Source organism: Alligator mississippiensis, chromosome 11, assembly GCF_030867095.1.
Source record: "Alligator mississippiensis isolate rAllMis1 chromosome 11, rAllMis1, whole genome shotgun sequence".
Lineage (NCBI taxonomy): Eukaryota > Metazoa > Chordata > Crocodylia > Alligatoridae > Alligator > Alligator mississippiensis.
In genome coordinates, this window is record NC_081834.1 from 47,088,708 (window position 1) to 47,114,492 (window position 25,785).

Sequence of the window (25,785 nt, forward strand, 5' to 3'; positions counted from 1 at the left end):
CAACCCAAGCCCACTCCCCCATGCATCGTGGTATTTTAGACCCAGCTCAGCTGGCCTTATGTGCAGCTAGTAAACATCACTGCAAGTAAGGAGAAGTGCTAAACCACCCAAGTGCTGCTAGATCTCCAGTACCTTTCCACAATTCCCCCTGCGTGCCCAGGAGGATGAAGACACTGTCCCATAATTCTCTGAAAAAGACTCAGCTCAGCTTCCTGCAGCAGAGAGCACAACACCAGTAACGACACAGTAATTGCAGCAGGACTTTGCAGTGTTGCTGCTACACAAACCACTCTCCTTTAATTCTGCAGTGAAAATATACCCTGTAACACAAATTTTTGGCTGGACAAGAGAACATGAAATGACTTCCCCTGTCGGTGGCTTTTCCTTTGTGTCTGTTGCAGATTCACCAACTGCAAGTGTTCAGAAATTGTGAGGCCAACCACAAAAAAACAAGATGTTGGCTTTAAAATCAGTTGCTTAAAAAAAACAAAACAGTAACTTTGGGGTCTTTTTATTTACCTTCTGTTGGTGTAGAAGATTAGAAATATGTTTTTCTTCTGAAATGCATGCTGGTCCACTTAAAGGATTATACCTTTCTATTGCTGGTAGTGGCAGGATCCAAACATTTGAACCCTACTTGTGACATGTATGTGTCAAAACAATACTCAATGATGGAGCTGCTGGGTTTTTCACTTTGCACTTTTAAGAAATCCTATACATAATGTCCGGCCACAAAAACACCATTAAAGTTGCAAAGTCGAGCATGCAGGGGAGCAAAGTCTTACCAGCCCCCAGCTCCCCACACCTTGAAGGCAGTTACTACTGCTGCCACTAGCAGCATCAGCTTGGGATGCAGCAGCCTTACAGCAGCTCCATGAGAACTTTCCCTGGTACCCTGTTCACCACCACCCCCCACCAACCCACCCCAGCCCTGTGCCTGCCGTGGTAAAGACTCCCTGGAGGGATGTCCCACTCTCTTCCCACTCCCCTGCCTCCCAGATACACCACTGGGGGCAGAGCTGCACCTGCCTAGCTCTCACCGCTGGACAGTGCAGAGCGCACCTGCCATGGCAAAGACTCCCTGAAGGCATTTTGGTGCCCCCTCATAGCCAGCACTCTGGACTGGTTACCCACTTGCCCCTGCCTAGCTGGTCAGTGCACAGCATGTTGAATAACTCAAGGTGGGAGGGCACTCTGATGTTGCCCTGTGCAGTTTGAAACCAGTGCCTTCCCAGGGAATGGCTGACCCAATAGCCTCTCTCCAAAAAGCCTACACTGCACTAGGGGAGGCAGGGCTTCAAGGGGTATAGGGATGCCTACTCCACCTCCCATGCCTTGGTGCAAATCCTGCTTTCTGTGAACATTCAAATTCACAACCACCAAGTGGGGAGCAGCTATTACAGTGCCACAGGGTTTCATTTGCTGTCCCACTCTTACCCTGCACTCATTCACCTGTATGTTTGTCTGAACCCTCAGTTGCAGTTTAGGTGCCTACCACTGTAGACAGACATAACATTAAACTGAATTAAAAGGCAGGGGCCTTATAGTTTAAGAATACCTCTCACATGAACACATATAATTGTTTCATGTGTCCACTACACATTTAAAGTTATAATGGTTTAGCTTGCTTTTAGACCACAGTAAAGCACTTGGATGAAAAAGGTACAGGGGACCAGCTCTGAAGTGCTACAGCAGTGGTTTTCCACCTGTGGTCCACGGACCCCTGGAGGCCCACAGACTACGTCTAAGGGGTCTGTAAAAGATTACTCTGATCAGTCAATAATACGTGAATACCCATCCACACTTATAATTCAAAGGGGTCTGCACCTCCATTTGAAAATTTTTAGGGGTCCGCAAATGAAAAACCCGCTGTGCTACAGTTTTAAAGTGGCTTCGAAGTTTGTTCACATCCTATGGGCAGACAAGGTTCCTTGCGTGAATTTGATATCTTTTATTAGACCAACCCAAATGGTTGGAGAATAGTTATTAAGCAAGCTTTCGGGTTCAAAAACCCTTCATCAGGCTAAGGAAGCTGCAGCAGTCGGTGTGTGCTCTTCCTGAATGGGACGAAAAGTAAAAAAGCCAGGGGCTGGGCTGGGGAGTCAGTTGCCAGGCAGATTATAATGTATCAAAAATCCAATGCCTATGTTTAGTCCCTGATCTCTAGTATCCAGCAGGTTGATGAAATGGAGCTCATAAGCTCGTCATATGTGCTTTTTTGGATCTGGTCATTCATTACCTACAGCCACCAGGGGACTCTGGTCACTCTTAGGGGATGGGAACCGTCTCTCTCCCTCTCTCTTCTCAGTATATTGAGTTTAAGCTTCCTGGGTAAGAAATGAAGATATTTTCATTCTTCATGGGGATGAGGAGCTGCTACTCACCCAGCAGGGTCTGTGCTGAGGAGAGATCTTCATTAAACCCACTCTGTGCCCATCCCAGGGGGCACTATCATCAGTGGCTGGAACCAGGCCCCCAGGGCAGCCCCAGGCTCTGTTGACACCAGGTCCTGACCCAGAGGAGGTGGCTTTGTAAAAAAGAAGTGAACACACAGCATGCAGCCCTACCAGTTTACTAGAATCTAGTATTGAGGCACCCTGGGAAAATGAGGGGCAAAGCTACACTGGTGTAAATTACCCTGGTATAAGTGTGATGTGTCCACTCTTCTCACAGGTTAGCATTTCATTCAATGCAAACAGGCTATTACAGATTTGCCCACTTCTTAGTGATGATGAGGCAGTACAAAGTGGAGCAACTTTAGGAGAGTTGGTCATCTCTTCATGCTAGACACTAGTGTAGCAACCATCCAGGTACAGAACTGATGTAGAGGACACCACTCTTAACACGTCGTGTGTCCAAGCCCTGAGACTGATGCACTGTTGTTCAAGGCTAGCATAATGGAAACCAGAACACTGTTATAAGCAGGAGGTAGACCTCACTACTGGTGGCAACTGCAGCATGGAGTGGTCTCAGGTTTAGGCAAAGTGGCTGAGTAATCAAAGTGCACTTGGGTCCAGAGTAGGGTTTGAATGTGCATCAGTGCCAACAGTACAAACTGCTAGTACAGTACTTAAGTTACATGACTGTTTAATAGTTGTTGTTTTTTTAATGGCAAACTCGTGAACCTCTTGTGCAGGCCAGGACTAGGTCCCCTTGCAGCATGGGTTACAGCTGGTCATGTGCCTGAGCCCTTGCCTGATGACATAATATCAACCAGAAAGGCAATACATAACAAAATCTATGTTTGTCAGAAGACCTCCCCTTTCCCCAAGAAATCTGCTGAGATGAGAACCAAGATTGTTAGGATCTTCCATTTCTGTGCTGACATGGACAAAGGGCTGTTTCCAGGTGAAAATAATCAGCCAAATAAGTTCAAGCGGGTCATTCCCTTCCAAGCCCAGCACTTGCGCATCTCCTGGCATCACCAGCTCAAGTGGGCCTGTGGGGTTAGTCCTTGTTTTCATCATAGTGAGAAGGAGGGAATCAGCCCCAGTGACTCCAGTGGGGACTTGACACTCCTGCTTTAGAGTGGGATTAGTGAGATGGGAATCAGGGCATTACTGCAATAAGGTAACTCATGATGTATGCCAGGGTGAATGAGATGGGAATCACGTGCAAAGATTTTAGCGACCTGATCTCTTGCAAAAAATGGTGCGGAAAAAGCACAGCTTCCCAGTACATTCGTAAGAGTTTACAAAACACTTAGCAAAATGAGACTGGGCTGGGTAGCAAAGGAAGAGTTAGGAAAAATTGCAGCTGCTTCTGCTCCTCCAGTTAAACCTGATCTAAGGATTTGTGAGACAAGGGTGCCCTCTTCTGGGTATTGGCAGGAGCAGTTCAGCCTGAAGAGGCAGAGGTTCAAGACATCCCACTTTACCCAACCCACCTAAATCAGAGAAGCTGGAAGCGAACCCTGCTTGAGTCAGCTTCCAGTGCACCTGGATCTCTCACTCCAGTGAAGCTGGAGCCTTTTTGCCCTCCCCTGCTGGGATTATGGTGCTCATTAAACCAAGAAACCTGCTGCAGCACACTGAGGGAATGGGCAACAGTGCTATCTAAGGCCAGTGAGGACTTTGATACGGTCCCATCCTACCATCAGAGGCAGGGTCCAGTAAGTGGGGCACTGCCAGGGTAGTGCGGGTGCTGTTCCTGTCTCTGCAATAACTCACTATGTGATATCCGACCCGTTACTTGGGCTAGAGCAATGCAGATACGCAGGTGCTACAGCCCTTCAAGTCTTAGCACCTCACCACCCAGTGGGTGCTCAGCCCCAAGAGGGGTGCCCAGGCTCTCCCCATACAGAGTGTGGGTAGTTAGGTGCCTGAGGGAGGGATCTTCAGAAAACAGTTGAGCAAGGAGTTGAGCACAAAATACAAGAGGAAGAACTGAGGAAGGGGGCTAAGAGCATCACTGAATGTACCTTGCTGGAGGTCTGGGTGATGCCTGCCCTTGACCTAGGCAGCAGGAGGCTTAAGGTGCAACCCTTGTGATGGGCAGGAAGGGGATGGAGCTGGATGTTTCTGTAGCATTTGGGAGCTAGGGCCAGCACCAGTGGGGCTGGGGCAGGTGATTGCCAGCTGGAGTTGGGGTGGGGGGGCTGGTTTGGGTCAGGTTGTGGGGGAGCAGCAGCTGGGGTGGGGCAACACGGATGTAGGCAGTGCCAGCTTGGGGCATAACTCTTCTTTTCCCACTCACATGTCCTTGCCTGGCCCAACTGCTGCCAGAGCACAATGGCCATGTGCCCACCCTTGTCTGTGCTCTCCCAAACCCCACATGCTCCCCTCACATCTAGGATAGTCACTCAAAGCTCAAAAATGGTGGAAAATTGCTACTTTTCAAGTGGATGTGGAAACTCCACCTCCCCTTCAATTCTGAGATTTATATTAATATTTGTGTATTCAAAATGATATAACAACCATGGTGAGTAAGAGGGAGGCATTCAATAATTTGAGAGATCAGAGGGAAGCCTGAAAAGATTTAGTATCAGATTATAATAAACTAAGAATTTTAAAAATTTAATACTGGAGAGAGAAGTGAGGCTATACAAGGGATTTCATTTCAGAGAGGAAAGAGTTAAAGAGAAAATGGCAAGGGTCTAATATTGGTGACTACCATCTCGAGTTATAAAAATGGCCAGTCATCAATGATGACATAATTTTTCATTTCTCGATGTCTTCGAACCCAGAATGGATGCTCTTCTGAAATGTGCTTTGGCCAAACTCAAGTTACTGGACTCCATATAGAAGTGATGGGTAAAATTTAATGGCCTGGGATATACGGAAGATGCAGTCAACTGACTAGATCATCTTAATAGAGACCTGAGAAAAGGCAGATTGTGTCCAAAAATGTGTCTAACCTCTCTCTTAACAGTACAGTTAATTTAATAAAAGATATCACCCTCCCCCCCATCTCTAGAAATAATTGGGGTTGTGCTCATTAATGTTTCATAAGGGCACATAAGCAGTAGGGTTGATAGCATCTTGGCATACTTTATTTATACCAACAAAGCAATTCAGCGAACAATTTTGTGCTGTTTTTATTTTGGAAGCATCGGGGCTGTTGCGTCTTGTGTGCCGTGCTGTTGCTGGAGGGCTGGAGGGTGATTGCCCGTGAGTGGTGAGAGATTTCCTGCATGGAAGGCAGGAATGAGTGAGCAAGAACAAAGAGATCCTTGTCTCCCACTTCAGCCATGCTCTGAGGCTGCCTTTCCTGGGCACAGACCCTGGTGGGGGAGCAGTAGTTGCTCAGCCCAGGCTCCAGTGAAGGTAACAGCAGCATCACCTAACAGGCACCGCTAACAGAGCAGCCACACAGGCTGTTCTCTATTATCCCCCCTTCCTGTTTCCCTCCTCCCAGCACCAGCTACAGACACTCTCAGCTGCTCCAACCCCTTCCTGTGTCTCGCAATACCAACTCGGCCTGCAACACTGCCTCGGACAGGGACTTTCTCTGGCTGGTACTTGCCCCCCAGGACAGCCTCAGGCTCTGCCGACACCAGGTGCTGAGCCAGAGACTCCAGGTAATGGGGAGAGACCTCAGGGAAGCACTGGGGACAGGCAGGACGCGGGCTCTTTGCACACGCAGGCCATCCGCACCCATCTCTGCTCTCCGGGGGTCTGAGAATCCCAGAGCTGCTTTTAGCACTGGCGGGAGCTGATCCAGATATGGGAGAGTAAATGCTCCAAGTATCCCAGCCAGACAGGAAGGAAGAGAAAAGAAAAGAGTGTGTGGAAACAAGTAGGGAGGGAGGCTGAAAGAGCCAGCCCGCTGCAGGGGAGAATCAGCGCACATGCGCATCCTTCCATAGGCAAATGGGTGTGTGCTATCTCAGATCCCAGGACAGAGCTGAGTTCAGCTTAAACTGGGCTGATCCAGTCCAGGATGCTTCTCTCCCCAGCCCTGTGCTCTCAGGAGTCCTGGCTGGGAAAGACCTACTGGGGGAGCAATTCCTATCTGTTGTGATTGTAACAGCCCCTCTGGGAGCAGAGCAGCCGAGAGCAAATCCTTTCTGATGTGACTGTAATAGCCCCTCCGGGAGCAGAGCAGCTGCGCTGAGCCCCAATCATCCCTCTGGCCCCTTCTGTCCCAAATGTGCCTCACTCCCACCAAGGCTGTTCGTTCCCAGCCTGCAGGAGAGCCCAGGGCAGTGAGGGTTTGGAGAGTGGAGTCAATCCAGTGTTTTATACTCACCTTGAACCAGACCTTTAACTTGGATTTCATGAGGGGCATTTCCTTGTGTGAAGCTGCACTTCAAAGCTGGATTTTGCTTCCGAACACACCACCAGGCTAGGTTCTAGCCCCCCCAGGGTTTTTCTCTTTGTTGGCTCTGCAATTTTATTTTGGAGTAGGGCTAAAGTGCCCACCACCTGTCTGGAATTTTTCCAAATCTGGGGGAGGCATATCCTTGAAAAGTCCCAAATTTGAAAGTCTGGTCCCAACACTACTGACCTCTCCCCAAAACATTTCTGAAGAGCAAAGCAGGAGCAGGCTGAGAGGATACAGATGGATGTTGCCTGGCACCACATAAATGCAGCTATGCTGCTTCTGGTTTGGGAGGTACCCCCCTGGTGCACAAGCAGTATAGCCATTTCCATAGGGGCATTGCACCCAGGCAAAATTATCTCTACTTATGAGAAGTGCTAATTAGTTATGTCACAGCACCTCTCTAAAGAACTATACTAAACTGAACCAAAAGCAGTGAAGACTACATACATCTCATTCTGGGCAGCTGAGACTGCATCCTGGATTTTCACCAAAGCTGGTCACTTTACCTGCCTCGGGATGAGCAGCCATCTCGGGGGTGGACTCAGAAGAGGAGGCTGCATATGTCACTACAGAGCAATGGTAGCTTTTAGATCTCTAAATCGTTTACAGGCAGTGCAGCACATCCCATAGACCAGGGGTTCTCAACCTTTTTAGATTCAAGGCATCTCCATCAGACTCGAGGCACCCCTCCATAACTTTTGGGAATTGGACAGCTCCTCATTTTAAAAAAATACTTCATACAGCGCTCACTTCCTGGCAGAGGAGCCAGGCAGTGGGGCAGGATAATGGCCAAACAGGGAAGAGCCTGAGCCTGCACTTCCTTGCTTATCTCTTCACCAGCAGACCTCAGAGTACCCTTCAAAGGATCTGGCAGCACCCTGGGTGCCCTGACACTGTGGCTGAGAATTGCTGCCCTAGACACTCCTGGATACGTTCTGATCTGTTTGAATCCCAAGTGGCCTCAGTGTGAAAAGGGACTAGACTAAAGCCTTGGGATGTTCCTTCTAGCAAAGAGTTGCTGAGGATGCAATATCACCTGGTTTCTTTTCCCCTTAACAGGGTTTTCTGATTCCCAAGCCTGACGAGATCTTTGAATGGAACAAGAGGACAAGCCAAAAGTCCTAGATCTCCAGGGCTCTGAGGAAAGGGAGATCCCAGGAGACCATTGGGCAGGTAAGAGATTGGCAGAACCAGGTGTAGTGTATTTCCCAGAACCTTTCCAGGGAGCATGTTGGCCTGGACTCTGCCATTTCCAATAACAAGTTATATGTCATGTCCAGTGCCGTCCCTGGAGTCCTTTTTTCTATGCCTGTGGCTGGTCCTGATTCACCAGACAGCGTCATCCCCCAAAATACAGTTTTCAAAATCTAATCTTTCTGCATTGGCTGATGAAACCCCCCCATTCCCCATTAAGCTGAATCCTCCCACTGGTGCGCACCAGTCCCAGGCTAACCCCTAGTTCTCCCACCTTTGCTGGGCTCAGCTCCTTCATATCCAGGGCATTGGCTTCTCTTGATGGGTCTCTTCTCTGTGGAAGAAACACTTGCTTTTGTTGTATTTTGGTAGCCTGTTGGATGAGGAGTGTCTGACTGTGTGTGCTTCTGGCAGTGGAGCACACAGCTCCATTCCCCATTAGCAGAGTCCCTTGAGACCCCTCCTGCTTTGGAGGGGGCTGGAGGTAGAATCTGGGAACGTTCTCTGGGGCAAACAGCTCACAACTGCACATCTGGCCTGGATCCTTTTTCTTACCGTCTTGGAGAAGGATTTCCTTTTTCCCTCTGGAATTAAGCTCCTGGCTTTCCAGCCTCTTCACATCATTTTGCTTGTCCTCCTCCTTTCCCCATTGCCCTCCCCCAGAGGTTCCCTTCCTCCCAGCACAGGCAGTGACTCCTGTCTGGATTCTCCCTCTGCCCCGGCAGGTGAGGGGACAACGAGCGACAACGAGGAGGAGAACCCACGGCAGGAAGGTCCTGAGCACGAGGAACTGGATGGACCAGGATTGGAAGAAGCTGAAGGGGATGTTTGCCCAGAGCAAAGTGAAGGCTGCGAGAGGGAGCAAGGAAGCCATCCAAAGAAGAAACAGGATGACCCCAGTGCCCCACAAGGAGGTTTGGGGAAACACAAGGCCCCCACAACCCCCAAGGGGGCAAGCGCCAGGGGGAAGCCCAACACATGTGAGGCCTGCGGGAAGAGCTTCAGTCTGCGGTCGAACCTGCTGACCCACCAGCGCATCCACCTGGGAGACCGGCCCTACCAGTGCCCCGAGTGTGGGCGCTGCTTCAGCCAGAGCTCGCACCTGATCACGCACCAGCGGCTGCACACAGGCGAGCGGCCCTACCGCTGCAGGGACTGTGGGCGCAGCTTCAACGTCAACTCCGACCTCATCAAGCACCAGCGCACCCACACCGGGGAGCGGCCCTACCCCTGCCCCGAGTGCGGGCGGCGCTTCAGCAGCAGCTCCAACCTGACGCGGCACCAGCGCCTGCACACGGGCGAGCGCCCCTACCGCTGCGAGGCCTGCGGGGAGAGCTTCCGCGACTGCTCATCCCTGACCATCCACCAGCGCCTGCACACAGGCGAGCGCCCCTACGTGTGCGCAGACTGTGGCAAGGGCTTCACCGACAGCTCCCTCCTCATCAAGCACCAGCGCACGCACCGCACTGAGAAGTGCTACGATTGCCCCGACTGCGGGAAGAGCTTCTCCACCAGCTCCTACCTCCTGCGGCACCAGCGCACCCACCTGCCCGAGAAGCCCTACCAGTGCCCCGACTGCGGGCGGGGCTACAGCCAGTTCGCCCACCTCACCACCCACCAGCGCGTGCACACGGGGGAGAGGCCCTACATCTGCCCCGACTGCAGCAAGAGCTTCACCACCAGCTCTGCCCTGACCAAGCACAAGAGGATCCACACAGGCGAGCGCCCCTACGTCTGCCCCGATTGCGGCAAGAGCTTCACCCAGAGCTCCAATGTCATCACACACTGGCGGCTCCAGCACGGCAAGTCCCTGTGAGAGGCCAGGCCACGTCGCTGCCCCATCTTGCAGCACCGGCCCCTGGCTGCCCTGCGGGGGAAGGGACAGATGCTGGATTGGTGGCGACCCTCCAGGGACCAGGCCTCCCTTGCTGCTGCCGAGCCCCTCTGCTTTCCACTTGTCTGTATGAGGGAAGGAGAAGCAACCTGCTCATGGGTCCAGCTCCCTGGAGTCATGATTCCCCCTTCCTATCACCACTGCTCTGAACCCAGAGCTGCCAGGGGAGTCCAGAGCTCCCAGACCCTCTCCCCTCCAGACATGGTCCTGTGGTGACCGGGTTTCCAGGCTTCATGCTTTGTCTGGTCATTGCCTGTCTCACAATAATAAAAGTTGCTTTCCTTAAACTTGTGTGTGCTTTTCTGAAAAGCAGCTGTAGCATTGGTTTCAGCAGACCCACCAGAGCATCTGGGGCTTGCAGGTGGCATTCAGTGAATAATGTTTACAGGTGTGTGGAGGGAGGAACATAGGGCCAGATGTCCCAGTGGTGGAAATCAGCAGTGCTGCACTGGAATCAACAAGGCTCCACCAATTTACAGAAGCTGGGGTCTTCGTAATGCTCCAAGCTGGGAGAACATAGCAAATCTATGGTCAAGAGTGCTTGTTTGAATAGTACGTAGGTTCACTTCATCTGTGTCCATGCCCCTTGCTGACCACTTTCATCTCATGCAATTGGGAGTTGCTGGCCCCAATGTTCATGGCAATGTATTTCTAAGTTGCCTGTGTGGGTATTCAGCAAAATGCAGCCCTTAATGCATACTCATCCACTCAAGGAGCACAAACAATCCTATGCGACTTATATGATCCATCAGAACAAGGGAGCACGTGTCAGTTCAAACACTTAAGTATTTGTAATCAATCCATGGAGCAAAGCTAAAAAAGAGACTCATCAAATAAGCCATAAATCTGATGAGATTGTGATCTACTTTGCTGACATTCCACTAGCCAGGCAATACGCTCAGTTCACAGAACAAGTTCCTTATTACAAGCCAGCCACTCATCTCTGTTGAATCCTGAATAGCTTTCCCCTTGCAACACCTCATGACTGATCTTGGCTCTTTCATTTTGAAACAAGGAGTGTTGGGAATTCAGCACTACTGCAGAGCGCTCAGTGATCACAAGGACCCTGCTCTATATGGGATGGCTGGGCCACTCAGAATAAGTGACGTTCAGCACAAATGCAGACAATGATGCACCTGGTAAGGAACACTTTGTGCCAAGTAGGCAGACCGCAGTATGCTGTAGATCTACAGGAGGAAGCCTCATGGCTCAGCTTGGGCAGCTCGGTGTAAGCGTCCTTTCTGCATAGACCCCCTGAAGCCAGCCCTGGGCTGACCAGGGCACAATTAACAGCACTGCAGAGGCTATTTAGTCAGTGCTGCTGCAGAGTGCTCTGACACCTTGAGAACTGTGTTCATGGCCAGTCAGCCCATCTCCTAGAGGCCAGTACAAGAAAGTGTATACACTGCCCCTCCCCAGTGTTACCAAAACCCCAGGGCTGTTCTAGTCTTCAGAGAGCCAAGACTACAGCTTGTCTGTGAGCAGATCCTCTTTTGCCAGTTAAGACAGAGTTGAGGGACAATTACAATTCCCTTAATGATTACCCTAAATTAGGATATAATTACACTTTTCAAGGATCCCCCATTCTCTCCTAGCAGGTATGGTATTACTACCACTCAAGTCCGATAAAGAGATGAGAGACAGGTCTGTAGTCCAACCTTTTATTGCACCCCAAAGCACAACATAAACAATTGTCTCAATGCCTGTCTGGCTACCTGCAACAGCACAATACAGATTCTCACCTATACTGGCTAAGGAGATGACAAGAGTGTGGCTTGCAGACTGGCAGGTCTCTAGCAGTTGCTGAGGTCTCCAAAATACCTGGCTGTCTACAACCTGCATTTATATCTGGCTTATTTTAATAAATATTTTCTGATTGGTGTTGAGTGTTTTTTGTTCCACTGAGACTTTGGGGAATGGACCGAACCCATTTTTCTACAGACTTGGAAGATGCCAATTACCTGGGGTTTATGTCCTTGTGAAAATTACAGTTCTGGGAAGAAGTGTTTCCTACCCCTTTCCCCCACCACCTGGGAATTCTCCTTGCCAAGGTCTGTTTCTTTTCCTTTGCTGACCAGGCTATTTGTAACATCTGCAAAGGTCTACTCTGAAACAGGTTTTAGGACCTTCTGCTTCAGTGACACTTCTGCAATTTAGCATACGCCCCTTGAAAATGGCCAAGGCTGACAACAAGTGGTTTCATTGGGGAACGACGTCTTTCCCTTTGTTTTCCTTTATTCATATCCCAGAGCACCTTGAACTCTCCCTTTCATTTCTTTTCTATACATAGCATATATTGTGGCTTCATCATATTCAGGTAACAGACATATTATTTCAATAGGATTCTAGCTATGTACAAATCAGTTCTTATCAAAAGACAAAACATCAGTTGTTACTTATAACTACAATTAAGCACTTTAAAAAAAAACAGCTATTCACACCTGGCCTAGCCTAATATTAGTAGCCTTGGAAAACAGTCTTATTCTGCTTTCCCATGATACTATTTATGACTTGCATGCAAGCTTATTGATTTTTGATTGTATATCAGTCTAAGTATATTCATAAATCAGGCTTGTGCTAGGTGCATAGTCTTAACCTGTCAGTGTGATCTGTCAGTCACTGATGATGTCTGCAGCCTACACCAGGGTTCAGCCCCGCATCCTGATCACTACACTTCATTTCCAATAAAATGTGAGAGAACACAGGGTGTACATTCTCAAAAATTGCCTAGCTGAGATCCCTGAGCTGTCTGTATCTAGACAAAAGCTTCCTGAACCCCCTGCAACCAGCAGGCTGCCAAGAGAGCTGTATTTCAAGCACTGAAACAAGGGTGGATCATCCTAGAGAAGCTGTTAGTGAAAATGAAGGGGCTGTGCCAGTCACACAGCCATCATCTCACAGTCTAGGCAGATTGCAGCTGGGTCTCACACTCAGGGGTCATGGGATCAAAAGGAGTCCTGGGCTCTGGAGAAATCCCCACCTGACCAGAGTCCCCAGGATCTGTTTTCAGGCAATAGTTTGCTCACTGCCTTCTTGCTCACATATCCCCTACAATGCCCAGTCCCATTACTCCTGTCTCACACTTCCACCTCTTAGTAATCCTATCCCTGCATGAATCTCAAGGAGTCAAGCACACAGGCACTGCAGTCAGGTCCCTCAGCACTGTTGGGCTGGTCGCTGTGTGTCTACAGCCTGTGCTGGAGGCAGGGGCTGGCCACTGTAATTGATGAGGAATTAATTCATTAACCTCTGTCCTCATTAATCACTGTTTAATCCCTAATTATAAAATCATGGTCAACCAAGAGAGAAAAGTGGAGCCAGAATATTAATAATTCTCATGAGTAGAACGGGGTTCTCTCTCACAGTCCCCTTTTTATTCCCAGGGGGCAGAGGCATTGAGTAAGAGCTGAATAAACACAAACTCTTCAATGCCTACTGTGGTTTCAGGGTATCTCCAGGCCTTTCCACAGCTCCAGTGGGGATTATGCTTCCTGTACTCTTTGGTGGACTCAGAAACAGCCTCTTCCCATGCAGCCTTAATGCTTTAGATCCATCCCCCTTGTACTGCTACTAGCAAGAGCAAAGGGATGGAAGTAAGAAGCAGCGTCCAATGGTTCCCCCAAGCATAGCATAGCTCCTTAATACAACCTAATACCCTCCCTGTTGGGAGGCCACCCTCTCACAGGCAGCTCGGGTCCCCACAAAGAAGGAGTTACCAGTGTAGACATTGTTTTCAGCAGCCTGCAGTGCTTCTGCTCTCTGGGGATGTGTGCATGGGAGAGGTGAGTTGTCAGCGGTTTCTATGGGACTTCCCAGCACCCAGGAATAGCCATGGCACCAGCCTCATACTTCCTAACACCCAGTTCACCCTGCTGCCAGGAGCTTATGTGAATAGAGTGGTGTTGAGCCAGTTCTGGGGAAGATCAGGTCATTTACAGCCCATTGACACTACACAGAGTGGACATCAAATGTGCCCTGGATGCTTAGTAGTAATGATCTCATAATGCAGAAGGGAGAAGCAGGATAAACTCTGGAGTTAAAGCACAGCAGCAGTGCCTGCATTACCTGTGTAGCATCCCCTGCCTCCCTGTAGCATTTGGCATCTCTCAGCTGCTGGAGACTCCTGGCTATGTACTATTTCCTTCCCCTTTGGGATTCCAACTTCAGGGCCTCCTTTATCTCAGGTCACAGGCCTCCTTGGGGTCCCCTCCCTGCTCCCACAACAGAACACAGCCCTGTGACCCTACAACTCCCAACCCCAGTATCTTGTTGTTTGCTTTGGAGCACACGGAATTTGGGCTGCACCGCAGTTCTTCTGGATGGTGTGGGCTGTGTGAACAGGAGCAGACACAACAGATTAGACAGAAGTCTCCACCTCCCTCATTTTACTGGGCACTCTCCAAAAAAAGCAGCAGTGGGGTGTAACAAAAGAGTGCCCTATCTGCAAAACCACCTCCCTGTCTTCTTTCATATCTGAAATCCATCTTTAAAATTCTCCTTTGCTTACCCATGGACAAGGAATGATAGCTGATTTCATTGTTTCCTTGTGCTGTACCCCTCTGCCTGCTTGAACCTTCCTATTATACTTAGAGGGAAATAGCTGGCTCTGTTAGTCTGAAGTCAGGCTGAAAGTGGGGTAGGGCTGCACCTTAGAGACTGAATCAGAGATGCACGAGCTTTCTCATAAGCTCAGCATCTGCCAAAGTAGGCTGTTGCTCATGAAAGCTTATACATCCCTGATTCAATTAGGGGTGTCAAAAGGCTGGATCCAGTCCACTGGGCACGTCTCATTAATGTGCCTTAGTTACTGTGCATTTAGTTTAGTACTTGCTTAATGAAGTACTAACTTAATGCACTGTAACTAGCGTTACTGCACAGTAGCGCTGGTGCAGTTATTTGGTTATGCTTACTATGCATTAGCCTAATAACACTGCGCAGTAGGCTATTAGCATGGTTTTTAACCGCCACGTTACTGTGCAGTGTTATTAGGCTAATGAGCAGTAAGTATCTCATGTAGACGCGCCCACGGAGCCCTATCGGCTAGGCCACAGAGCTGCCCGTGAGTCTTGGATTAGCTTCACATGCAGCACACATACTGCATGAGAGGGGTCTGGCATGCACATGGCATGTGTGTGTGTTGCACTGGCACTTGTGTTGGACCAGCCACACGCACTCAATCCAGTGTATGCAGCCCATTTGTGGCTCTGGTCTGGAGCCAGGTCACTCTTCCTGGCTGCGCCCTCATTCGGCCCATGGGGCCTGCTGAGTCTGCTGCCCCAGCCTACAAGGCGCACCTCTACCCCGCCTGCCTCCACCCTCGCGCAGAGGGCCAGGGTGGAGGAGGGGGAAATCCGCAGCTGTGGCCACCAGAGGGCCCTGGTTAGGGCTCCGGGAAGGGAGGTCTCTGCTGGCTCTGTCCTCTCTGCTCTTTCCTGTAGTTTCCTTTTTCCGGATGTGGGGGCCTGAGCTTCCTGGGTCAGATGCTGCTGCTGAGTCTGTAGCAATACAGGAGCTTGGGCTGGGCAGCTGCTGCTCTGCCAGCGGGGCTGTGATGGGCAGAGACCTCCACTAAAGCCCCCCGGTGCCCAGCCCAGGGGGCACTTTCTCCAGTGGCTGGAACCAGCCCCCTGGCGACACCAGCTCCTGAGCCGGAGACTCCAGGTAATGGAGAGAGACTCGGGGGGAAGCCCTGGGATGGGCAGGACAGGGAGCCTGCACACACTGCCCCTCCGCTCCCCACCTCTGCCCCCTGGTTGCTGCGCGCCCAAGACCTGCTGCCAGTCCTGGCTTCTGGCAGGAGCTGACCCAGCTACAAGACAGCAGTTGCAGCCCTGGCAGTCTCCAGATTCAAGTCATGAGTCACCCCCAAAGAATCATGAGATTGGCCCCAAAAATCACGGCATTTAAAAAAAGATGTGTAAAATCATGGTTCGAGCCTGTCCTTAGTCTTTGAGCTCCCCTGTGCTCCTCCACTAACATGCGTGTGATAATTTCAGGTTGAAGATCCAATCTTTACTGCACACTGAAGCGCATGTTTTTCCTTGATTGCGGAGATGGAGACTCCACGCCCCGTCTTGTTCACCCTTTGTAGAGAGAACCTGCCTTCCCTTTCCTAATACTGCCTCAGCGCTCTCCCCTTTCAGCTTCCCATCCTTCCCCTCTTGTTTGAGGGCTATAAAACGGAGCAAGAAAATGAACAAACATCTGCTCAATGCAAAGCATTCTCTCTCCATCCGATTTTCCAATTACTTTTCAATAATTATTCATATAAGTTGGAAAGTTTGCTGCATGTAAGAAGGACTTGACATCCAGTCTTCTATACCACAGTGACGAAATTTTATTTGTAATCCTTATAGGTATCTTAAATGATCACTTTCACAGTCAAAGCATTTTAAAAGTGATTTCAAACTTTACAATATTTTTGTATAATTTTGATCAACTACATTTGTAAATTATCCAATCATTAGAATAAATGTACTGTTTTGTAAAAAAAATCTCATAATAAGGAATTGTCTAATTATCTAAGGATTACTAGATCTTGTTTAACTATCTGCCCGCTAGAGTAGGGTTGTCAACTCTGTTTGAATCTATTCCAGGAGGGTTCATCACATGATGTAATGACATTAGTGACTATGTCAGAAAGGCAAATGCACATTACTATTACATTTTAAAAACCCACTTGATGACTGTACAAATCAAATTCAACATTTAATATCTCCTGGGTGACTCCTGGAGATTTATCTCTAATTCCTGGAGACTCCAGGGCAATCCTGGAGGGTTGGTAACCCTACTCTAGAGCCCCAGCCCCAGCACTTTCAATGTTTAAGAGTTATACAAGAATAGTACCCAATGCTACATCAGAAATCCATTGTGTGTATGCATGTATTGAAGGAAAGACCCTGTCCCCAAAGAATCATGTGAAGGTCTGAAAAAATGATGCCAAGTTAATGTAATTGATACTAGCATAACAAGGTCCAGTGGCTGGAATCTAAACCTGAAATAAGGTGTATTTTTTTAGCAAGAAGGGTAATTAACCCCTTTAACAATTTATTCAGGAATGCACTTACCCATCTGTCAGTGGAAGCTGGCTTCTGGGACTTAGACCCCTTTTGTTATGAGCTGCTACGAGTTATCTGTCACGTACCACGGGGCAAGAGCAGGCATCTGGGTAGTTACCAAAGAGCAGGTGAGCCACTATGAATTCCTGCCCTTATTTATCTTGCACGAACTTCCTTGTGTACTAATAATATCTTCAGTAGTATAGGTTGTAGCCGTGTTGGTCTACGGACATAGGCAGACCTTTGTCTTTAGGTGAATCTGATATCTTTTATTAGACCAACTCAAATAGCTGGAAAAATTCTTCTTAGCAACCTTTCAGGTATAAATACCCTTTGTCAGGCTGAGGAAGCATCTGCAGTTGGTGTGCGCTCTTCCTGGAGGGAATGAATAGAATGAATAAATGAATGAATGGCTTCAGTGAATATTTGTCCATGTGTCAGGGCTAAATGTCCATGCTTCGGCATAATGAAGCATGGGGATAGTGGCAAGAAACATTTTTTAGAATGACTCCTTAAAATATTTAGTAAACCATAATCCATTTCATTCCCGTGAACAGGATTTCTGGTTCTATCATCTAAGGTGATCTGGATGGAACAAGAGGAAGAGCTGTGTGTCCTGGACCTCCAGGTTTTTGAGGAAGGAGACTCTCCCCTTGGTGCAAGCACAGGTGAGACATTTCAGAACGGCCTTGTGAGCTACCCTAATTCTGCTTCATCTCAACCAAGCCAAGATTGTCTCCATCTCATGGCAGAGGTCACTCATGCCTGCCCACTCATCCCAACTGACAACCAGCAGGTATTCAGATGGGATATGGAAGCAGATTTGGTTTTCTCTGTCTTCTCTGGGAAGGGGCTTAGGCAGGGAGAACTGAACTGATTTTCCATTCTCTGCAGCAGATAATGTTGTCCTCCCTCTTTCCCAGTTCCCCTCTCTGACATTCCCCTCTCCCCTGGTACAGCCAGTGATTCCTGTCTGGATTTTCTCTCTGTCCCAGCAGGTGATGGGACAGTCAGTGACAGTGAGGGGGACAACCCTCAGCCAGAAGGTCCTGAGCAAGTGGAACCACGTGGGACAGTACCAGGAAGAGACGAATGGGATGTTTCCCATGGACCTGAGCTGGGAGAGGACTTTGAGAGTCAATGCAGACCAGAAGACCAACAGGAAGAAAGACAGATTGTTCCTGTTCCATGCGGAGGAAGTTACCAGAAGCCTGGAGACATCAGAGGGCAGCAGGGTCCACAGGCAGGCGGGAAGCAGAATATCTGCGCAGAGTGTGGAAAACACTTCTCCCGGCGCTCGCACCTTGTCATCCACCAGCGGATCCACACCGGGGAGAAGCCCTACCAGTGCCCTGAGTGCGGCCGCCGCTTCAGCCAGAGCTCCACACTGATCAGCCACCAGCGCACACACACCGGTGAGAAGCCTTACACCTGCCCCGACTGCGGCCGGAGCTTCAGCCAGAGCTCCACACTGCTGACCCACCACCGGCTGCACACGGGGGAGACTCCCTACAAGTGCCTGGACTGCGGACGCAGCTTTAGCCAGAACTCCACCTTCGTCATCCACCAGCGCACCCACACAGGCGAGAAGCCCTACACCTGCCTCGACTGTGGAAAGAGCTTCAGCGTCAGCTCCTACCTCATCACCCACAACCGCATCCACCGGGGCGAGCGCCCGTACAAGTGCCCAGCCTGTGGGAAGGGCTTCATTGACAGCTCCACCTTTGTGCGGCACCAGCGCACGCACACAGCTGAGAAGCCCTACCGCTGCTCTGATTGTGGGAAGAGCTTCAGCCTCAGCTCCTACCTGGTGAAGCACCGGACCCTGCATACAGGCGAGCGGCCCTACCGGTGTACTGAGTGTGGGAAGCATTTTGGTGAGAGCTCAGACCTGCTGCGACACCACCGCACCCACACGGGTGACAGGCCTTTCCAGTGCTCCCAATGTGGGAAGAGCTTTGGTGAGAGCTCCACACTCACCCGGCACCAGAGGACCCACCTAGGCAAGGATGCTCCCATCTACTAGTCAGGGGCACTCAGCTCACCCCCATCCCCTGGGCAAAGAAAAAGCAGGAATCTGCTCAGCCATCTGACTCTGAGGAGGGGGCAGAAAAAAACCCACACTCCTGCCAGCTCCTCCTCATTTTGACAGTTTTCTCAGTACTTGGTGTCTCAAAGCCCCAGCTCCTGGAGTCCTTTGATCATCATGCAAGAATCTCGGCTTGCACTTAAGAAAGAAAAAAAAAAGTGAGTTTCCAGCTGTGGTTGTGGAGGAAACTCATAAAATGTGACCTGTTATGGCTCAGAAATCAGCAGGCAAAGAAGAACATGCCCACACATTTATTTTTGTTTTAAGTCTCCAAGATTTTGGTGGGAGGTTCTGACTCATGTATTTTAAACTCTTGGTGTTGGTGATGCTCTATTACAGTGCCAGAGCTGTTTTCTAAGTCTTGACCCTCAGTTCATTGGCTTTCAAAATAGTTCTGACAACTATGTCTTAAATTAGCAGATGCATATTCACAAAATGAATTATTATACAATTGCTTTTTTAAATGAGAATGTTCTATTTTTTCTGATTAGAATAATGAGTATGTCAAAAAGTTCCTTCAATTGTACAGGTTCAGCTGGAAAAGCTGACACATCCCAAAGACTCTGCTTGAAATTTTAAAGATCCTGCATCTCTAGGAATGATTTTTACTGTCCTTGGGAGAGGGGGTTGGCATCAGTGGGTTAACAGAAACCTCGTTTGGCTGTGAGAGCTTTATATGGTTAATCATGGTTTATGACCTGCTTTAACTCACAGCCAGAGACCCTGCTTTAATAACCATTACAAAATGCTTTTGATCCTTTTATTAGCACTTCCTTCATAAGAGCCATTGGGAGAATTATAGAGGGACATATTGACGGCTCTGTCATGCTGTTGCTCTGAAATAAGGATCAGGTGTCTCTGAGATGTTCTCTGGCTCATCTGGAAGTTATTGGGTTGATGCCAGAATCTACTGGATGAGATTTTCTGGTTAGCATGGACTTGAAGATCAGACTGGGTTTTTCTGGCCTTGCCCTCTATTAAGTAAAAAACAGGAAAAAGCATGAGGAAGTAGACAGTTAAGACAATATAGGATATTTGGTGGCTCAACTCCTATTTAATTTGAACAGATTGTGGGCCTCAAATCTTATAGGCAGCTCTAAAAATCTAAGCCGTAAGGATCTGAAGTTTGAAAAGTAAAGTGAATTTCATTTGAACAGTTTCCTTCATTCCCAGGCCCTTGAATAGAGTCTTTTATCAGACTAACTATTAGCATTAGATTATAGCCCTGGAAATTCAGGTATAGTCAATAGCAGTTAGGTAGCTTTTGATCACATCTGACCTGTCTTCTCTTATGATAAAACAAAGACACACAAATCCTACTTCACCCATTTAGGCATCTAAGTGCAATCCTGTTCCACCCCATTCAAATCCCTGAAATTCATTAATGCGCTTGTTATTGTGACATGGTGTCTTTTTAGCTTTAAAATTGAATCACAAAGCAGCAAGGAAGACGAGGACTCACCCACTGTTTGTTTTAAGATTTTTCAGGGACAAAAGCAGAGTGGTATAGAATCACATTTAGGTACCTAAATCCACTCAAGTGGCTAATAAGTAGAGTAGCATCTGGCCCACAATGTGGGGAGAGACAAAAATTGCTAGTTGTAAGACATTGCAGATTTTCTCTCTCTGCTAGCAACTTAGCTGCTGGGGTATCACAGATACAACAGAAGAGCACACAGCGTTATTATTAATGTGACTGTATTTTCAAAATAAAGCAACCCAGGAAATTGGGACAACTTTTCTCAGGCTCATGAACATCTTATTCAAAGTCAAGCTCCTTTACTTTCTTTTCATAAGTTGGACTCTACATCCGACTGATCAGCCAGTGGTCCATCTTGCCACCTTTTCTGATTTTAGTGTATCTTTTTTGAAAATGGGCAAACAGAATTGCATAAAATATTCCAGGTAAGTTCTCACCAGTATCATGTACACAAAAGCGTAACTTGGAGGATGAGTAGGATACCAGCTCTGAGTACCAACTGAGTGGCACTGCAAAGGCAGTGACTGCAGCAGCATGCACAGAGTACTGTTGTAGCTGCAGCAAATGGGGCAGGCAGACCACACCATGGCAGCAGCAGCTGGAGACTCTTGAGTCCCCAAAGTAAGACAAGCCCCTTCCCCTCCCCACCACTCTCAGCATCCCCTTGCCTCTAGTACTAAGCAGTTTGACACCCCCTATCCCCTGCTTGGATCTCCCACAGGGTTTGCCCAGGCCATAAAGCCTGCTAGTTATGCCTTTGCTTGTGCACATTGGCAATGTGTACAACTTTGCTTGTGCACATTGAGCTTGGCGATGCACCCCCTGCAAAAAGCACTGTCGACACTGCCAGCACCACTTGCAGGCAATCGCCACTCACCACCCCCAACCTGATCACTGAAAGCCAGTTGGGGCTCGCCACTCCCTCTCCCACTGCCGACACTGCTGCGGCCACCTGCAGGAGCTCCCTGCTTCCCGCTGCCACTGCCACCACCTGCAGGTGGTCACTGTGCCCCCCACCCCCACCTCCGTGGGCATGCAGCATTCATGCTTGTGCAATTGCATTTATACTTTCCTCTGTCTACTGGAAACACTTCATCATCGGAACATACACACATACAACTCTTTGACATAGTGGCAGTTATCTTGTGAGCTAAGTCATCTTAACTAATGTGACTCAAGGTTTCATAGATTTCATAGACATTAGGGCTGGAAGGGATCTCGGAAGAACTTCAAGTTCAGCCCCCTTCCCCAGGGGCAGGGAGTCAGCAGGGTTCATAGGATCCCAGCAAGATAAAGATAATACACGTTGGAGATGTATTATCTGGTGCCGCATTTAAGTTGACTGTTCCGCATATGTGTGTACACTCTTACAGTTCAGTTGACTTAAAAGAGTTAATTTGGCTTAACTCTCAGAAAGTTAGTATGTGTGTATGCCCTCCTTATGTATCTTAGCATCACATTTGTTTTTCCTTTGTTTTTTTATAGCCACACAGTATTAAGTGTTTTGAAGTCATCCTGTGATTAACAAGTACACCTACATCTTTCTCCTTTTCTCCCACACCCAGCTGATAAGCTTGCAGTCTACGGAAGTTCTTGTCACTAGTCCCTGGGTGTTTGACCTTGGATTTGTCAGAATTAAATTTCAGCACATTTCTATTACTCCACTCATCTAGGTCATGCATGTCTCCTATGCTGTCAGAGCTAAGGAGAAAATTTCAGTTATGAAAAATAATGTGGAAGGGGAATAACTTTCATTCATAAAATAAATCTTAAAATGCTTTCTGGGTATAGTATTTCCTGTGTGTATATTTTAACCACTTGAAAGCTTGAAGAGTCTTGGACAGGTAGAGTTGAAGTGTTTCTGCGTGGCTTGACAGGCTGTCTGTCACTGATCTGTACACTTGTTAACACAGTGGAGCCCTGATCTCAGTTGAGGCTGCCAGATCTACCAAAGTGCACCCCAAATTCTTGAAAGCAAAACTCATGTCACATGTATGTGTTACATCACAGTAGGGTGAAAACCGATCTCCTCGACAGCTGGCAGGCATCATGGCTGCAACAGGGGCCACCATCCCTGCAGCTATCTCCCCACTGCACCTTAACACACACAGTGTCACCCATGGCACGAGTTTTGCTTGTCTACATCTTGAGGTGCAGTTCTCCCTGAACCTCTACACCGATCTTCTTGAAACTTGGCAGGCTTTTTGGCCTCACCAGGGGCCACCAGCCCTGCAGTTTTGGCCCCCCTGTGGTGTAACACATAGATGTGACATGAGTTTTGCTTTCAAGAATTTGGGGTACAGTTCCCCCCACATCCCTGCACCAATATTCTTGAAACTTGGCAGACTTCATGCTCTTAGCAGGAGGCTACCACCCCTGCAAGTTGCAACCAAATCAGACAAACAACAAAGTTATAGATATTTCATTGATTTACCATTATACCCTATGGTATCTCTGAGGTGGCTCCAAAGCTTCAGAGCTGCTTCAACCGGATCAAAGCAGAAACCTGGTCTGGAGCTCTGGATCAGATCTCTGGCATCCATAGTTTCATAGTTTGTAGGGTCAGAAGGGACCTGAGCAAATCATCAAATCCGACCCCCTGCCATGGCAGGAAAAAGTAGTGGGGTCAAACGACCCCAGCAAGGTGTTTGTCTAACCTCCTCTTAAAGACCCCCAGGGTAGGAGCCAGCACCACTTCTCTTGGAAGTTGGTTCCAGGTCCTAGCCGCCCTCACAGTGAAGTAGCCCCTCCTGATGTCTAGTCTGAATCTACCCTCTGCCAGCTTGTAAGCGTTATTTCTAGTCACTCCCAGGAGTGCTCGGGGGAACAGGAACTCCCCCCGTGCCTGCTGGTCCCCTCTGACCAGTTTGTAACAGGCCACTAGATTCCCCTTGGCCTTCTCTTGTGGAGGCTGAACAGGTTGAGGTCCCGTAGCCTCTCCTCGTAGGGCCTGCCCTGCTGCCCCCTGATCATGCGGGTGGCCCTCCTCTGGACCCTCTCCATGCTGTCCACATCCCTCTTGAAGTGCGGCACCCAGAACTGGACGCAGTGCTCCACATGCGGCCTGACCAGTGTCGCATAGAGGGGGAGGATCACCTCCTTGGACCGGCTCGTGATGCATCTGTGGATGCACGACAAGGTGTGGTTGGCCTTCCTGACCGTGTCCCCACACTGTCGGCCCATGTTCATTTTGGCATCAATAATGACTCCACGATCCTTTTCTGCCTCTGCGCTGGTGAGAAGGGAGCTCCCCAGCCTGTAGGTATGCTGCTGGTTCTTCCTCCCCAGGTGCAGCACCTTGCACTTGTCAGTGTTGAAACCCATCCTGTTCTCATCTGCCCACCCCTGTAACCTGTCCAGATCCAATTGCAGCCTGTTCCTCTCTTCTAGCATGCTCACTTCCCCCCACATCATGGTGTCATCAGCAAATTTGAACAGGTTGCTTTTTAACCCCTCGTCCAAGTCACTGATGAAGATGTTGAACAGTGCAGGTCTGAGGACCGAGGCCTGGGGGACCCCACTGCCCACATCCCTCCAGGTTGAAAATGACCCGTCCACCACCACTCTCTGGGTGCGGCCCTCCAGCCAGTTAGCAACCTGTCTGACTGTGTAGGTGTCGACACCACAGTCCCCTAGTTTATTAATGAGAATGGGGTGGGAGACAGTGTTGAAGGCCTTCCTGAAGTCCAGAAAGACTACGTCCACTGCTACCCCTGCGTCTAAAGATTTTGTGACCTGGCCGTAGAAGGCCACCAGGTTCATCTGACAGGACCTGCCTCTAATGAACACATGTTGGTTGCCCCTAAGCATAACCTCCCCTGCTGGCCCCTTGCGGACATGCACCAGGATAATTCTCTCAAAAAGCTTACCCAGGATCGAGGTAAGACTAACTGGCCTATAGTTTCCTGGGTCCTCCTTCCTCCCTTTTTTGAAAATGGGAACCACATTGGCCCTTTTCCAGTCCTCTGGCACCACACCAGAGCAACTACTAGTGCTCATAAAGCCGTGCCAGGGGTCCCGCAATGACCTCTGCTCATTCCCTCAGCACCCTGGGGTGGAGGTCGTCAGGACCAGTCGATTTAAATACGTCCAGTCCCTCCAGAAGTTCCCTGACTAGATCCTCACTGACCCTGGGCCTCGGTGCGCCTTCCCTGGGGCCTGAGGGGGTCCCAGAGGACGGGCTGATCTGGTCCCTGTTGTGGAAAATGGAGGCAAAGAAATCATTAAATAGGTTAGCTTTGTCATCTGGTGCGACAACCAGATTTCCTAGCGTGTCTTGCAGAGGCCCCATGTTACCCAGTACCTGCTTTTTGCCCCCAAAGTGGCCGGATCTGAAGCCGGATCAGATCACTACCAACTCACACAGGCCTAATTTGTAATCTGTACAGTCCTGGAGGTACTGCCCATAGCCAGGAAACATGCGAAGTGTACACAATACTGGAAATTTTTCCCTAAGCCCCCCCAAAATCCTGGGAATTTAATACAATGTTGGAAATACCCTCTGCCCAAAGAACCATAGGGCATTTTATAATGCTGAAGATCTTCTTTGAAGGGGGAAAGGATTCTGAGAGGATCCCTTCTGATCTATGTTCCTGTCATTAAGGGAAACTTCTTTATCTGTGGCCACCAAAATGTTCAACATTGCTTAAGAAGGGGAGGCAGCTGTCCCTGCTCACAATATCCAGGGTTGAGCTTCCTCAGTCAGATGATGTTGCTAACATAGAGCATACCTGAGCCTGGACAGATCGGTTGCCTCTCCCCAAGTGAGATCTGTGCTGGGGGAGACACCTCTGTGCCCACTACTGGAATGGACTTTCTCCTGTGGCTGGAACTAGCCCTTTAGGGCATCCCTGGACTCTGCCAATAATCAAGTCCTGAGCCAGAGACTCCAAGAAATGGAGAAAGACCTCATGGAAAGCTCTGGGACAGGGAGAACAGTAATTCTTCTCACATAGCCCCTCTTCACTCCAACTCTTCCAGGGTACTTGTGAGAGTTGAGCTGCTGTCATGTCATCATTGACAAGCCCAGGCTCTTGTTCCCAGTAGCACCAGTAAGCAGTGATCCAGCTCCAGGAGAACAAATTACCTCATGTACAGGATAGCAAGCAAGTGGAGGAGAGGGAAATGTGTGGGGCCAGAAGGAAGGGAACAAGCTAGGAGATGCATAGCTCTGTGATGGGTGCTTTCTGTAAGGGAGGAGGCATTGAGTTTTAGCCTGGACTTTTGCTCCCAATGGGACAGGAACTTCCCCAGTGCTCTCTATACAATGAATAGTAAATGAAAGGTGCAGTGGCTCAGCTTCAAA

The 25,785-nt window shown here is 49.1% G+C and overlaps 1 protein-coding gene across 2 annotated transcripts in view; it reads left to right on the forward strand.

Annotated features, from left to right (window-relative positions):
* The first annotated feature begins 5,857 nt into the window (after positions 1 to 5,857).
* The window catches only part of LOC102567496 (zinc finger protein 239), a 29,460-nt gene continuing 9,532 nt past the window's right edge, over positions 5,858 to 25,785 (forward strand). Inside the window, exons 1-4 of one of the 2 annotated variants that reach the window (XM_059714245.1) lie at positions 5,861 to 6,019; positions 7,825 to 7,938; positions 17,469 to 17,579; positions 17,907 to 18,914. In XM_059714245.1, the coding sequence (XP_059570228.1) occupies positions 7,860 to 7,938; positions 17,469 to 17,579; positions 17,907 to 18,914 (1,198 nt within the window). In that variant the 5' untranslated portion in view covers positions 5,861 to 6,019; positions 7,825 to 7,859. Of the gene's footprint in view, positions 6,020 to 7,824; positions 7,939 to 8,684; positions 10,141 to 17,468; positions 17,580 to 17,906; positions 18,915 to 25,785 lie in introns of those variants that run through there. The other variant, XM_059714240.1, reaches the window with a different exon arrangement.